At 69.3% G+C, this 14,352-nt stretch overlaps 3 protein-coding genes across 4 annotated transcripts; 1 reads left to right on the top strand and 2 right to left on the bottom strand.

Moving 5' to 3' along the window:
- Positions 1-140: 140 nt before the first annotated feature.
- Positions 141-3,116, bottom strand: TMEM210 (transmembrane protein 210). The gene is made up of 4 exons (XM_036307040.1): positions 1,000-3,116; positions 694-829; positions 446-475; positions 141-346 (listed from the first exon to the last, which is right to left on the bottom strand). The coding sequence occupies exons 1-4, from the start codon at positions 1,082-1,084 to the stop codon at positions 184-186; spliced, it is 414 nt and encodes a 137-aa protein (XP_036162933.1). The 5' UTR covers positions 1,085-3,116; the 3' UTR covers positions 141-183.
- Positions 3,117-3,235: 119 nt separating this feature from the next.
- ANAPC2 (anaphase promoting complex subunit 2) lies at positions 3,236-12,536 on the bottom strand. Of its 2 annotated transcripts, none has more exons than XM_036307037.1 (13): positions 12,378-12,536; positions 11,416-12,038; positions 10,312-10,444; positions 8,716-8,890; positions 8,209-8,328; positions 7,797-7,914; positions 7,179-7,360; positions 6,814-6,955; positions 6,588-6,663; positions 6,129-6,332; positions 4,085-4,214; positions 3,703-3,938; positions 3,236-3,627 (listed from the first exon to the last, which is right to left on the bottom strand). In XM_036307037.1, exons 1-13 carry the CDS (start codon positions 12,480-12,482, stop codon positions 3,415-3,417), a joined length of 2,457 nt encoding a protein of 818 aa, XP_036162930.1. In that variant the 5' UTR covers positions 12,483-12,536; the 3' UTR covers positions 3,236-3,414. The 2 variants fall into 2 exon arrangements, with proteins under 2 accessions (XP_036162930.1, XP_036162931.1); XM_036307038.1 differs by having other exon boundaries at positions 12,417-12,536.
- Positions 12,537-12,584: 48 nt separating this feature from the next.
- On the top strand, positions 12,585-14,003 carry SSNA1 (SS nuclear autoantigen 1). The gene is made up of 3 exons (XM_036307041.1): positions 12,585-12,721; positions 13,057-13,256; positions 13,499-14,003. Exons 1-3 carry the CDS (start codon positions 12,670-12,672, stop codon positions 13,604-13,606), a joined length of 360 nt encoding a protein of 119 aa, XP_036162934.1. The 5' UTR covers positions 12,585-12,669; the 3' UTR covers positions 13,607-14,003.
- Positions 14,004-14,352: the final 349 nt, after the last annotated feature.

Raw genomic sequence — 14,352 nt, 5'->3', positions numbered from 1 at the left:
GCTCCCAGCCCAAGGGGAGGGGGACCCCCAGGTGCCTGGAGTTATGCGGCCCAACCCCATCACAGAGGTGGGGACAGAGGCGCACAAAGACCCTCCCCAACTAGAGGCAATGCCCACAGGGCATGAAGAAGACAGTGCAGAACAGTAAATACGATTTCATTTCCCTCCCCCTGCGGCCACCGCCTACTCAGGCAGCGGTGGGCAGAGAGGCTCCTCCAGGGCCTGGGCGGGGTCCATGGGAATGGTGACCAGGCCCTGGTCCTCCGGGGAGAGCTCCAGGTTGGCGTCCATGTGGTGGGACTCCACGTGCACCGTCTGCAGGTCCAGGTGGTCCTCCTGCACCAAACTGGGCCCCAGGGACTGGTCAGTGCCCCCCAGCAGGGAGCAGGGAGCAGGGAGCAGGGAGCAGGCACCCTCACCCAGGGGCACCCCCAGCATCACTCACCTGCTGTCCATGGTTCCCGTGCATGTCTCACTGGGGGGACAAAGGCAGGTGTGAATCCTAGAACAGGCTGCGCTCCAGGAGCCCAGGTGCCCCCCCCCCCCCCCCCGCGCCTCCCCCAGCCCAGTCTGGGAACGCCAGGCCCAGCCCCTGTGACATCCTGTCCTGGGGGCAGGAGGTCCCTCTCCTGGCGGGGCCCAGGGCCCAGGGCAGGCAGGGGGGCCCTCCCCCCGGCCGTGGGGCTCACACACCCCTTGGCTCGGATGACGCCGACCACCACGATGACCAGGGCAAAGAAGCAGCTGGCACTGATGCCCACCAGCACCACCAGCAGGGCAATAAGGGCCTCCCGGCTGAGGCCCAGGCTACAGTCGCAGTGGTTTCCAGCTGCAGAGACAGGGGCCGGGTGACCGGGGCCCAGGGGCCATCGTCAGCCCCCCGTGAGGACCCCCCGGCCACCCCCAACCCTGGTGGCCATCGACTGGGACATGGGCCCGCTGGGCCCACTGGGACGAGGAGGGGCCCTGGCGAGGGTGGCGCTGGGGCAGGAGCAGCACCTGCAGCCGGGATCAGAAGGGACCAGCATATCAGGCCCAGGGGGCTGCCAAGCAGGCAGAAGTCAGGCTGCGGCCAGGAGGCCATGTCCGGCCTCCAGCCTGACCACACACCTCTGGACGGAACTCAGCGGCAGGCGCTGACCTCACAGTAGGGCCGTGAGGCAGGGAGGGTGGGGGCAGGGCCTCAGCCTGAGCCTCACTTGCCCTTGGGGGTGGGGGGTGGGGCAGGCAGGGTGGATGGGCCTGGGAGTCACCCTCAGGGTCCCCGTCAGGTCAGAGGGGCGGTGGGGAGGGGCCAGAGCCCTGCATGGGAAAGGGGGAGGGGCGGGCCCTGCACTTGGACCCGGGGTGCAGTGCCCCGGACCGGGCAGCTCACAGCAGCTCACACAGTGGCTCCCAGGTGCTTCTCTGAGGAGGACGGCGGCCGCTCGGGTGGGGCCTGGCGACCGGTCACCGCCCTCCTGCCAGGGCCGGACGAGCAGGGGCTGAGGATGGCCAGGGAGTGGCCCTGTGCCCACTGCCCTCGCACTGGCTGTTTGGGGGAGGGTCCGGCCCATACCCCAGTGATGCCCAGGTTTGGAGGGCCCACAGTGGGCCCCCAATCACCCAGAGGAGGTGGGAGGCACTGCCCACAGGCCACCCTCCTCCAGAGGTGGGCGGCTCAGAAATGGCTGCGGGCAGTGTCCTGGGCTCTGGCTTAAACATGTCATTGAAGCCAGAGCTGCCACTTGGGGCTGCCTGCCCGCCCCTCAGAGGGTCTGGTCCCTGCACAGCCCCCTGCAGCCCAGGCGAGCACTGCCCAGGGGACTCGCCTGCAGGCTGGCACGGTCGGGGTTAACCATGGCCTCCTCCCCACCCGCCTACACTGGCCCCTCCGCCAACACCCAGGCAGCAGGAGGAAGTGCCCGCCCACAGCGGACCCACAGCTGGGGGAGGTATGGCTGGGTTCCAGCTGGCCCCGGGTCATTGGGACCTCCCTGACCCGACACAGGCGCTCCCCCTCTTGCCCTTGGGGACCTCCTGGCAGCTCCTGACACCTCTACACCTGCCGAGTAATGCTGCGACCTGAGACACCGGGTGATACCGCACTCATTCACAAACAGACGCAGGGCAGGTGTGCAGGTGGCCTGTGCCCGGGCTGGCACTGCCACCCGCCAGGCCGGTCCGGCAGGTTTGCATCCTGGTTGGGATGACAAAGGCACACCCAGCCCAGTGCCAAGCAGATGCTGTTGGGAGACTCAGGGCCGCTGGGCCTCGGAGCGGGAAGCCCTCTGCTGACCACGGCTCCGCACAGGCAGGGGCCCAGGAAGCGGCAGCGGCGTCCAAGGCTGGAGCTCTGAGCCCAACCCCACCCTGCCCCCTAGAGCCCGGGGCAGGCAGAGTTCTGAGAGGAGGGGTCCTGGGTCGGAAATGCCACCTGGCCCGGCCTTGTGCAGAGATGGCCTGTGGGACCCACGGGGCTGTCTGGGCAGCGACGGCTCTGGGCCTGGACAGTGGGCACACTTGTTCTGAAGGGACCTGGTCGCCTGTGGGGCAGTGCAGGCTCGAGCGGGTCCTGCCTGTTTTGGCACCGGAGGCTGTGCCCAGAACAGCCGAGGCCGGACCTGGCCCGTCCGCACCTCCCCCTCCTGGGACCGCAGGTTCCTCTGGGCTCCTGCGTGGCACTGTGCGCTGGGCCCCAGGTGCGCCCTGGCCACGCGTCGGGGGTGGAGGTAAGGGGCCTTCCTGCGGCCGCTGGCCTTGAGTGTGGGACGGGACCAACGGCCACCCCTCCCCTGGAGGCCTGTCCCAGGCAGCCCCTTCCGCTGGGGATGCAGGAAGGTCCCGGCTCAGCAGGGATGTGTGGCCACCTGCCTGCCTGACGGTCCTAGACCCACACGCCCCCGCAGCGGCCCTGGGGCTCTTGGTGCAGCACTCGGGGGCTGGACCCTCAGGCCGGGCTGAGGGAGGCACCGTAGGCTCCTTTCCGAGGCCAGAGGAGTGAGGCTGGAGCTGGAGGTCTGGCGGGTAGGGTGGCTCGAGGGCCCCCAAGCCAGGCCTGCTCCTGCCGCCTGGTTGAGGGCCTCAGGCATGGCCACGGGCAAGAACTGCTGCGGGCAGAGCCCACACGCAGGTGTGCAGCCCTGGCCTCCCCTGGGGCTCCCTCCCTCACCTGCTCCGGGAGCTGGGCCCGCCAAGTGGAGGGAGATGTGTCCGAAGGTCACGAGGGGCCCACAGAACCAGCGGCACAGGGAGGGGAGGAAGAACCAGCTGCTTTACTCTGTTCTCTGGGGACCAGGCAGGGGTGTGGCCAGAGGACAGGTCATGGGGTGGGGGGTGTTGGGGGAAGCAGCAGGGGCATGGGGGCTGGGCAGGGGCGGGGCTTCTGGGCCGGGGGCCACTGTCCATCCTGAGGCTGTGGCAGGGGCCGGGGCGTCAGCTGCAGCTCTTGGGCAGGCGGTAGACGCCGGCAGCGAAGACCAGCTGCTGGTCGCGCACCTTCTTCTGCAGGAAGGCCTGCAGCTCCTGCAGGTCGATCTCGGCCAGCGCGGGGCCGGTGACCACGAACATGCGCAGCATGCTGTAGATGCGCTCCAGCGACAGGCTCTCCAGGTTGGTCAGCATGGCCTGGATGTATGTCCAGAAGAGCTGGGGGACAGCGTGTGTCAGCCAGCCGCCTCGGCACCGCCCTCAGCCGCCCCCCGCCCAGCCCGCGCCGCGCACCAGCAGCTCCTCCTCCTTCTGGTCGGCCTGCGAGGCCATGCCCGAGTCGCTCTCGTCGTCGCTGTCGATGAGCACCATGTTGTCGCGGTCCTGCGGCCGCTCCTCCTCCACCACCGAGAAGGTGCCGGCGGGCTCCTCGCGCAGCACGCCCTGCTGCAGCCACACCGCCATCCGCCTGCGCAGCAGCGCCACCGGCATCTTCACCGCCTTGCTCAGCGCTTCCAGGGTCCAGCTGGCTGAGGGCGGGCGGCCAGGCACGGTGGGCGGGCGGGGCCAGACCCCCACCTCTGCCTCATCAGCCCCAGGCCCCGTGGGGAAGGCGCCGCCCAAGTCCTGCCCACCCTCCCGACAGCATCAGGCCGGCCGAGGTGCGGCCGCTCACCTTGGTCCTGGAAGTACAGCAAGACCACGGCCTGCACGGGGGTCACAGCCACGGAGAGCGTGCGATCGGCCAGCTCCACGTCCATGGTCACCAGCCCCAGCGTGTGCTTCCAGCTGAGAGTGCGCATGGCCTGCGGAGGGCGGGCGAGACCTGGCCCAGCGCACAGAGGCCTGACCGGCGCCCGCCCCCAGGCAGCCTGGCAGGGGGGCTCTGGGTCCCCCCATCTAACTGAGCACCAGCCACAGGCACTGTCAGAGGCCGAGCTGGGTCTCGGGTGGCTTCACCCCAGGATCCAACTTGGACACAGGCCGCTGCCCATGTGACTGGTTAAGACGAGCTCATCTTGGGGAGCCTGGGCCCTCACATGACAGGACCGGTGTCCTTGTGAGAGGAAGGACACACTAGACACAGACACGGGGAAAAGCCACATGAAGACAGTGACGTGGCCACAAGCGAAGAGGCGCTGGCACGACTCCCTCCCACAGCCGAGGGCACAGGGCCCGACCCTCGGGGTCACCCAGCTTCCAGATCACCCCCTGCTGTAGGCCCCCTGGCCTGGGGCTTCGCTGTGGCAGCCACAGGGACAGGTTAGGGTCCCGGGAGGGGGTGCTGCTCTAACAAATGGGCGTGGCCATGGAGGGGGTGGGGAGCGACGGAGTTGCACACTGCATGGACTGCCTGGAGGGACAGGTGCCAGACGCACGGACAATGAAGGCCGCTGTGAGCCTGTGGGAACGAGGGACATGCTGTGGAGCACGGAGGGTGGAGCACGGAGGGGAGGGGCGGGGCCTGCTGGTGGCGCTGGGTGGAAGCAGACCTGCAGGTGCTGAGCTGGAGGCTGAGCTGACACTCCCAGGGCGAGGGCGGGAGGTACAGCCTGGCCTCTCGTGTAAGAGGGAACCCGGCACTGGGCCCCGCGGGCAGGGCACTCCTGTGAGCCCGAGTGGGGCCCAAAGCTGGCTGTGCGGTGGAAGCAACCAGCCAGCCAGCCAGCCAGACGTGCAGGCGCCGGCTCTGCCGTGGACGCCGTGGGGAGCCCACAGGTTCTGAGAATTTGCTCCCCGGGGAAAGGCTGCCTGGACTGAAGGGGAGACAGCGGACGAGTGCTTGGCAGGCAGAGCCAGATGCAGGGGCCCCCCGTGAGCCGAGGACGGCACCCCACCATTAGCCTCGAGCCTCAGAACCCGGCGTCAGACGTGCTCCTGTCGGAACGAGGGCGTGCGCCCACCCTCCCCACGGGCGCGGGCAGGCAGCCCGTCTGCCCAGGGCTCCTTGTGGAAGAGGAATTGCCCAGGCCTCGGCCTCACCTGACTCGGGTGGGAGCTGATGCTGAGAGCGGGACTCTGAGCTGCTGTTTAGCGAGGCTCTGAACTAAGTGGGAGCTGGAGGAGTAAGACTTTGGGGGCTGCTGCAGTGAGAAAGGCACGCGTTTAGGGGCCCAAATATGGGTCCTAAGAGAGGGGACGCCCTGACCCTGGGCCTCAGGCGGCGACCGCACTTGGAAGTGGGGTCACTACAGACGGAATCAGGGCGTCGCACTAGCAGTGACTGGTGCCCTCTCAGAGGGAGATCTGGGCACGGGGCCGGGAGGAGCCACGGGCGGCTGCACGGCAGAGGGCGGCGCCTGCACCAGGCACCAGAAGCCAGGAGAGGAAGGAGGGCTCTTGTGGACTCGGGGCGATGCCCTGTGACCCCTGGCTGGGACCCTGAGCCAGAACGAAGGCAACAATCCTGTTGTTCTGAGTCCCCGTCTGGGGTGGCGGCTGAGCGCTGCTCCAAGTCCCTCCACCACCCCCACAGCAAGCGGGAGGCCGGGCAGCCCCCATCGCACACAGGCCCGGAGCCGAGGCGGCAGCTTGCCGGGTCACACCAGCAGGTGGCAGCAGCACACGGGCTCCAAGGCTGAGACCTGGAAATCCTGCCCTACACTCCGCTGGAGGGAGCCCCGCTGGTGGGAGCCCCCTGGGGGTCGGAGGCCCCGGGCGGCAGACCTGGGCCGGGGGCAGGGTCTCCCCGTCGGGCAGCCCCCCGCGGCGGGCAGTACCTTCAGCTTCTCGTACTTCCTGCAGTAGACCTCCAGGGCCTCCCGGATGTCCTCGGGCACCTCCAGCTTCTCGTCCTTGAAGGGGGGCCAGAACTCGCTGGACAGGATGACGGCATAGACCCCGAACGGTGGCTGCTCCTCCAGGGGCCGCTTCTCGTCTTCCTCGCGGATGTTGGCGTTGATGCGGCGGGAGTCGGCCATGTCCTAGGGGAACGGCGGGGGTCTCACCAAAGGCCGGGGGTGGGGGTGGGGGCGGGGAGGGGAGGCAGGGGTGGGCACGGCGCCCACCTTCAGCATGACCTCGCAGAAGTGCATGGGGGTCTCACCAAAGGCCGGGGGGGTGGGGGCAGGCGGGGAGGCAGGGGCGGGCAGGGCGTCCACCTTCAGCATGACCTTGCAGAAGTGCATGGGGGTCTCACCAAAGGCCAGGGGGGTGGGGGCGGGGAGGGGGGCGCCCACCTTCAGCATGACCTCGCAGAAGTGCATGGGGGCCTCGCCAAACCGCAGCTTCAGCAGCTCCACGTTGCGGATCTCCCTAGGAGGACGGGGCTCAGGACGGCGCCCGGCGGCCCCACCGCGGGCCACTCCCAGCCTCCCGGGCAGCCCCTGCCTGGCGTGCGGGGACGCGGGTCAGCACGGCCACACACGGGCCGCCCAGGTCCTGCGCCCAAAGCCTGGCGCTCACCGCTCGGGGCTGAAGCTGAGCTGGTGCAGCAGGCGGTCGGCCAGCAGCGAGCGGTACTCGTTGATGAACAGGTCCTTGCTGCCGTAGATGCTGACCAGCAGGCTGATGATGTCCGAGGAGCGCCGCTTGGAGCTGGACTTCCCTGCAGACGGGAGGGTCGCTGCCGGCACCTCAGGGCAACAGGCCCCCGCGGAGCAGGGAGGCAGGGCGGGCGCCGGGCTGGGAGGCCACTGACCTCTGACCCCTCAAGCCTCAGGGCCATGTGGCAACAACTTGGAAACCAGAACAGCCAGCCAGACCCTCCCGCACGCAGGCCCCCCTCCCCCCCGACACACACACAAAGCTGGTGGGGCTGGGCTGCGGACCTGGGTCAGCGTCCACGGGGTCGGGGACCCAGTCTTCAGGCTCCCCGGAGTCGTCCTCGCTGTCCTGGCCAGTCTCCAGGCTCGCCGGGTCCGTCTTGGACAGCTCGACGGCCAAGTCCCCGGTCCCATCCGAGTCCCCCGTCAGCCCGGCCACGATCTGCCGCACCGTGTCCTCCCGCGTCCTGCCAGGGGGCGCAGGGGCCTCAGGAGCCTCCCCCTCCCCCTGACCCCACGGTGCTCGCTCCCTCCCCACAGCCAGTCCCGCCCGCAGGTCAGAGACAAGCGTTAGGCTTTTGCCCAAAAAAAACCAAAACTAGATAAAGTAAAACAAACGACTGTGGGAGCGGCAGGAGTGAGACGACCAGGTGACCAGGGCCAGCCCTTCCAGGCCGGAGGCTGCAGGTGCAAGTCAGGGCAGCAGCAGGCACCCGCAGCCCCAGCCCAGGCCCGCCCCGCTCAGGCCCCTCCTGAGTCTGTCCCCCGCTGCGGCCTGGCTCCGCCCGTCAGCCTGGGGCCTGGTCAGAGGAGGAACCTCTCTGTGCTGGAACCGGGGTGGGGCGAGGCCTGGTGTCCCTGAGCAGCAGGGCCCCCGGGAGCTGGGGGAGCCCCAGCACTCACCTCAGGTAGCGGCGGACGGGCTCGCAGGCCACCTCCAGGATGACCATGGAGGGGTCCAGCACGCGCAGCGCCTTGATGGCCGAGATGTAGAGGGTGATGATGTCACACGTGTTGACGCCTACAGCCGGGACAGGAGGCTGAGGGTGACGGCAGCACCCAGGGTGGCCACCAGCGAGCCAGGGGACCTGCAGGGGCCAGGTGACTGCACGCCCGAGATCTGAGCCACCCCCCGCCCCCCAGCAAGCAGTCTGTTCCAGGGACTTGGGCACCACCCCACCACCAGGCCAGCACCCCCAAGAGCCCCCCAAAACTGCTCCTTATCCACCTCCCCCCAGGGCCTGTAGGTGGCTGGGAGACTGGACTCTTCGCCTCCGGTTCTGGGCCCGGAGATCAATGGGGGGTCGGCCCATACCTGGGTGGAGAAGCCGCGTCTCCAGGGCAGCCTTGAGGGACACGAGCAGCTGCTGCCGCTGGTCAGTCCTCTCCAGGCAGTACTTGAGGTCCTCCACGGCCGGCCGGGAGTCGGGGAAGTCTGCAGGGAGAGGCCGGCCCTCGCACCCACACACAGACGCACACACAGGCGGCGGGGCCTGGAGGGTGAGCGGCCACACCCACGCCGGAGACGAGGAACACCCGCTGGACGCGACGCTACCCTTCACGTGCCCACAGGTCTGACTGCAGCTGCCCTGCAGGGCAGACCGCGGGGCACTGGAGAGCTGGGCCCGAGCAGGGCTGTGAGGCCACGGGGGAGGGGTGGCCACCAGAGGCACAATCCCCACCAAAGCCCAACACTGGGCTGGGGAGTCCACCCTGGAGCCGGGAGCCGCGGGGGGCGGGGGGGGGGCGGCAGGGGGACAGCTCTGTCCGGACAACGCGGCCCAGGTGCCCTCACCACCCTCAGGGCGGGCGGGACGGCGACCTCGGATGATGCTGAAGAGCTCCTCGATGCGCAGGCCGGCGTACGTGCGGTAGAAGAACCTCTGTGCGTGGCAGCGCCAGCGGCGCAGCGTGGGGCCGGCCTCGGGGGACGCGGGCCGGGCGGGGCCGTCCTGCAGGAACACCTTGCCCAGCCAGCCGACCACCCTCTCGATCCACTGTTGGGAGAGCACATGTGTGCCTGGGGGACCCGGAGCAGAGGCGGACAGGCCTCCCTGTGGGCTGGGCCCTGGGCAGCCCCCGTAAGGCCACCTGCTCTGGGGGCCGGAAGCACATCAAGATCAGCAGGGGGAGGGCTCCAAGGGGGCATCGTAGGCCCACCATCAACGCACCCCCTGCCCCTTCCACATGCAACAGCAGCCGGACCAGGGGCAGAGGACGGGCCGACCCCCACCCGAGAGGGACCACACACAGCCAGCCCCCACGTGCAGCCGCTCACGGTGTAGTGAGCGTTTCTGAGCGTGAGCAGTAAACCTACCAGAGATCCCGCCACACCCACCAGGACCCCCCCCCCATCCCTCAGACGCCCCACCCCGCGAAGACCCCGACACTGCACTGGGGCAGCACGGCTTCCCGAGCCAGGACACCCCCCACCCCTCAGACGCCCCACCCCGCGAAGACCCCGACACTGCACTGGGGCAGCACGGCTTCCCGAGCCAGGACACCCCCCACCCCTCAGACGCCCCACCCCGCGAAGACCCCGACACTGCACTGGGGCAGCACGGCTTCCCGAGCCAGGACACCCCCCACCCCTCAGACGCCCCACCCTGCGAAGACCCCGACACTGCACTGGGGCAGCACGGCTTCCCGAGCCAGGACACCCCCCACCCCTCAGACGCCCCACCCCGCGAAGACCCCGACACTGCACTGGGGCAGCACGGCTTCCCGAGCCAGGACACCCCCCACCCCTCAGACGCCCCACCCCGCGAAGACCCCCTGACACTGCACTGGGGCAGCACGGCTTCCCGAGCCAGGACACCCCCACCCCTCTGACGCCCCACCCCGCGAAGACCCCGACACTGCACTGGGGCAGCACGGCTTCCCGAGCCAGGACACCCCCCACCCCTCAGACGCCCCACCCCGCGAAGACCCCGACACTGCACTGGGGCAGCACGGCTTCCCGAGCCAGGCCCCCAGGCCACGGCCACTCAGACCAGGCCGCGGGGCAGCTGCTTCGCACCCGCCCGGGTCGCAGCTAATCGGCACCGGCAGGAGTGACACTACGACATGGGGGGCAGGACGAGTAGAGGTGGGAGCAGCTGGGTGACCTCATGGTTGGTCCCAGCTCCTCCACGGAACCCAGAGCAGAGTCCAAGACCGTGTCCCAACAGTGGGGCGCCCCGAGGCCCCCCCTGGGACACACCAGACCTGGGCGCTGCCTCCAGCCTCGCGACTCACACCGACCCGCTGAGCATGCTGTCACCAAGGAGCCCACGAGGACTGCCTCCATCTGGCACCAGGACAGCTCAACCCGTTCAGCCCAAGCGAGGCCGGCTCATCAGGTCCCCACATTCTGGCAGCGTGTCGTTTGCCAGAAGCCCGTTCGCCTGTCCCGGGGACACGCCCCAGGGGCCGTTACCTTGTGGAACTCGCGCAGGAAGGAGCGCTCGTACTCGCCCCGGCAGCGGTCCTCCATCCTCTCCCGGGTCACCTGGTGCAGCGTGATGGTCACGGCCTCCGCACTGACCCGCTCCAGCAGATTGAGCCTGTGCCTGGAGGAGAGCCGTGCCTGTGGAGCATGCAGAGCACACGCACGCACACGCCCCCACCCCCAGCGCGCACCTCCCCACGACCCTCCTGGCAGGGACGATGCCACTGTGCCCGGGGATGCTGGGAGGACAGAGCACCGGCACCCCACCCTCCCCGGCTGGCCTCGCTGCCTGGGCTGGGACACTGGCGTCCCGTGCCAACAGCATGTGTGGCTCTCGGGGTCAAACCTCATCTCCCAGAAATGGCCCCCACGGCCATGTACATACAGATGCCACTGATGGCGGCCTTCAGCCCAAAGCCTGTCTGTGATGGCAAAGGGACCCACGAAGAGATGAGAAGGACTGATCTGTATGACGCCACCTGGGGACTCTGTGTGACGCCACCTGGGACGAACCCCTCAGGGCCCCCCACCTGCCGGCACAGGGCACTCCCCAGGTCCAGCTACAAGACTCTGCCTATCGGCCACCCTGCTGCCAACTCATTCAACGGGACGGAATCGTCCCGAGTGGCCAGAGGCTGGAGGGCCACACGCCAGGGCCCGGCTCCAACAGCAAGGCCTCTCCTCTTCAAAGGACTGGAGAGGCACCTGCGTGGCCAAGTGCCGGCCTCACCTCCAACTTGTGCTACAGAGAAAAGCAGCAAGTCACCCTCTCGCAGCCACAGGGCAGGACGCACGTCTCCCTCCCCCGGAGCCACACAAGGCAGAGCCGGACTCCGCAGGCACCTGGAGTCCTGCAGACTCAACCAAGCAAAGCGTGGAGCCGGGCTAGTGGGAATGACCGAGAGATACGCCTGTGTCCAGGACAAAAGGTGTGACATTCACAGCACAAGGATCCTGGCCACCCTCCCTCAGCCATGGCCATGGCCATGAGGACAGACGGCAGACTTCGGCCAGCTCGCCCGCTCTGTGCAGAGGCCAGCGGGACCCAGGGGAGCAAGCAGGAGTCGGGAACAACGGGGCACGAGTACTCACAGGACCTGGCTGAGCTGGTGGAACTGCTCCAGGGCCTGGCGGCACCAGCACTGCTGCTTCTCACTGCCGCACCCGGCACACAGGGGGCTCTGCAGGAGCCGGTAGTACCGGCGGCGGGCATACCTGCTGTCCAAGTCCCCCTCCAGCTCAGGGTCCGTGCCCCCCTCTCCTTTCCGCTTACTCTGCATGTAGACCCTCAGGAAGCGCCCGTAGAGGCGCTGCACCATCTCCTGGAAGGTCCTGGGGGTGGAGAAGAACAGGACGCCCCGCAGCGTGGTGTGGACCTTGTCCCGCAGCCCCTGAGCGCCGGTGCCCATCAGCAGGCCGAGGCGGGTCCACTTCTCCAGCAGCTCCAGGCTGCGCAGGTAGGGGTCCAGGCGGCTCTCCAGCAGCGCGAACGCGTCCAGCAGCAGCAGCAGGCACTGCGGCTCGTCGGCGCAGCTCTCGCGCTGGGAGACGGCGTTCCAAAACTCCGGGGAGATGTTGGCCTGCAGGTCGCTCTGCAGCACCTCGAGGAACCACTCCTCCAGGACCGAGTGCAGGCCGTGCGCCCTCAGCACCTCCACCGCCGCCCGCAGCTCCTCCTCCTTCGGCGGGACTGTGCCACTGGTCCGGGAGGACGCCTGGGAGGCAGCGGGCGGGACAGAGGTGAGCACGGCGTGCGGGTGGGGAGGCCGGGGGCAGGTGGGGAGGCCGGGGCAGGTGGGGCGGGAAGGTGGGGAGGCCGGGGGCAGGTGGGGCGGGAAGGTGGGGAGGCCGGGGCAGGTGGGGCGGGAAGGTGGGGAGGCCGGGGCAGGTGGGGCGGGAAGGTGGGGAGGCCGGGGCAGGGGCAGGGGGGGCAGGGACAGGCGGGGGAGAGGCTGCGGAAGGCCCGCTGCGCCGCGGAGGGAGCCAGGACCGCGGCGGGCGGCGGACGCAGCCCCAGGCAGCGCGCAGGGGCCCGGGAACCCGCGCGGCCTCACCAGCCCCAGCGCGGCGGGCGGCACCAGCCCGGTGCTCACGGTGTTCCAGGCCCCGCGCAGCTCCTGGGCCGGCCCGGGGGGCCCCTCCGCCGCCGCCGCCGCCATCTGCGCCCACCGCCTCCCAGAGCTGCCCAGCGCCGCGCGCGGTGATGACGCACATGAGGCGCGCGGCGATGACGCACATGAGGCGCGCGGCGATGACGCACACGAGGCGCGCGGCGATGACGTACAGGCGGGCGCCAGGCGGGGCGCAGGCGGCGGCGGTTGGGCGGCGGGGCGGCCGGGCGGCGACATGACCCAGCAGGGCGCGGCGCTGCAGAACTACAACAACGAGCTGGTCAAGTGTGAGCGGCGCGTCGCCCGGGCGGCGGGAGGGCGCGGGCGGGCGGCCCCAGCGCACGGCCGCGTTCGTGGTCCTGTCGGTGCGGGCGTGGCCGGCGCGGGGCCGTTGGGACCTGGCCCGCACAGCCGTCGGCGGAGGGAGCCCAAACTTAAGGCTCGAGCCCGTCCTGCCTCCAGGCCCCGGCCCGGCGGTCTCGTGCGGTGCCTTGAACCCCGAGTCCCTGGGAGGCGGGTCGCCGGCGTGGCTCGTGGCAGGCGCCCTCCCCCGGGTCCGGGGTGGGTGGGATGCGCCCCGATGCGCCCCCGCCGCGCCCACAGCCTGCCCCTCGCGCCGCAGGCATCGAGGAGCTGTGCCAGAAGCGCGAGGAGCTGTGCCGGCAGATCCAGCAGGAAGAGGAGGAGAAGCAGCGGCTGCAGAACGAGGTGAGGCAGCTGACCGAGAAGCTGGCCCGAGTCAACGAGAACCTGGCGCGCAAGATCGCCTCTCGGAATGAGTTTGATCGGACCATCGCGGAGACGGAGGCCGCCTATCTCAAGGTGGGCTCGGGGCCGAAGTGACAGGACGTGGCCGGGCCGGGCCCGCGGGGGGTGATGGTGTGGCTGTCCGTGGAGCAGCGAGTGGCAGCAGGGGCCAGAGCGAACGCGCTTTCCTGGGTGTGAGGGAGGGGCTTTGGGCTAGAGACTCCGGGGTGGGAGGTGGCAGGGCTGCCTCTTGGCCTGGCCCTGGGGGTACTTGGCTGGGGGAGCTTTCGGCAGGACCCCCGTGTGTCTGTCCCCAGATCCTGGAGAGCTCGCAGACTCTGCTTAGTGTCCTGAAGAGGGAGGCGGGCAACCTGACCAAGGCCACAGCCTCGGAGCAGAAGAGCAGTGCAGGCAAGGACAGCTGACCAGGCTGCAGGTGGGCAGGGCGCCTCCACTGCTTCCTCGACAGGCCGGTCCCCAGCAAGTCTGTCTGCAAAATGCCTTGTTCATGGCAGCAGCTGCCTTCAGGTGGCAGCCCCCAGCCTCCACTGCCCCTGGGTACAGCCTCCCCGGTGGGGTCCAGTCCATGCACTCGCCCAGGCAGTGGGGGTGCGGGCTCTGGGTCAGCTCTGCTCGGGCCTGAAGCCTCATACCCCCCTGGACTGCAGGACAGCCCTGCTGCTAGTCTCGGCTTCACGGGAGTCCCCTCGCACTCCTCCGCCAGCAGGTGCCCAGGCTAGGCAAACGGGCAGGGGCCTCCTTCACCTCAGAGCTTGCCCTAGTGGCCTGTGACTGTCAATAAAGGTTGTTTTTATAAAGAACCATGCCCCCTGCTGCCTGTGTTCTGTCAGAAGAACGGGGCTCCTCTGTGGGAGGGCCTCTGCCCTGGGAGACAGAGCTGAGGGTGTCCTGAGCATCTCCTGTGACCCTCATTCCTGGCACTGCCCGACTCCAGCACACACACCCTGTCCTTCCCCAGGGGCTCTGCCTGCTGGTGCTGCTCCCTGGCACCCCTGGTGTCTGCATAAGGCCTGACCTAGGGAGATGTCCTGGGTTCCAGTCGCCCAGCAAGGACTGTGCCTCAGCTCTGATTCCAGATCCTGCTCAGCCTGACGGCCTCACTGCTCCCCACCTTCCCTGGCCGCCCACCAGGCATGCCCTCTCTGGCTTT

Source organism: Myotis myotis, unplaced genomic scaffold, assembly GCF_014108235.1.
Source record: "Myotis myotis isolate mMyoMyo1 unplaced genomic scaffold, mMyoMyo1.p scaffold_m19_p_44, whole genome shotgun sequence".
NCBI lineage: Eukaryota > Metazoa > Chordata > Mammalia > Chiroptera > Vespertilionidae > Myotis > Myotis myotis.
This window is presented reverse-complemented; position numbering and strand designations above follow the sequence as displayed.

Coding starts and splice junctions, on each gene's coding strand:
- TMEM210 (XM_036307040.1), bottom strand. CDS start 1,084: ATGGCCTCCTGGCCGCAGCCTGACTTCTGCCTGCTTGGCAGCCCCCTG. Junction 830..999: donor CCTTCTGATCCCGGCTGCAG/GTGCTGCTCCTG, acceptor CTGTCTCTGCAG/CTGGAAACCACTGCGACTGT. Junction 476..693: donor GGCGTCATCCGAGCCAAGGG/GTGTGTGAGCCC, acceptor TTGTCCCCCCAG/TGAGACATGCACGGGAACCA.
- SSNA1 (XM_036307041.1), top strand. CDS start 12,670: ATGACCCAGCAGGGCGCGGCGCTGCAGAACTACAACAACGAGCTGGTC. Junction 12,722..13,056: donor CAACAACGAGCTGGTCAAGT/GTGAGCGGCGCG, acceptor CTCGCGCCGCAG/GCATCGAGGAGCTGTGCCAG. Junction 13,257..13,498: donor CGGAGGCCGCCTATCTCAAG/GTGGGCTCGGGG, acceptor GTCTGTCCCCAG/ATCCTGGAGAGCTCGCAGAC.
- ANAPC2 (XM_036307037.1), bottom strand. CDS start 12,482: ATGGCGGCGGCGGCGGCGGAGGGGCCCCCCGGGCCGGCCCAGGAGCTG. Junction 12,039..12,377: donor CGCCCGCCGCGCTGGGGCTG/GTGAGGCCGCGC, acceptor GCTGCCTCCCAG/GCGTCCTCCCGGACCAGTGG. Junction 4,215..6,128: donor GGAAGTACGAGAAGCTGAAG/GTACTGCCCGCC, acceptor CGCCCTCCGCAG/GCCATGCGCACTCTCAGCTG.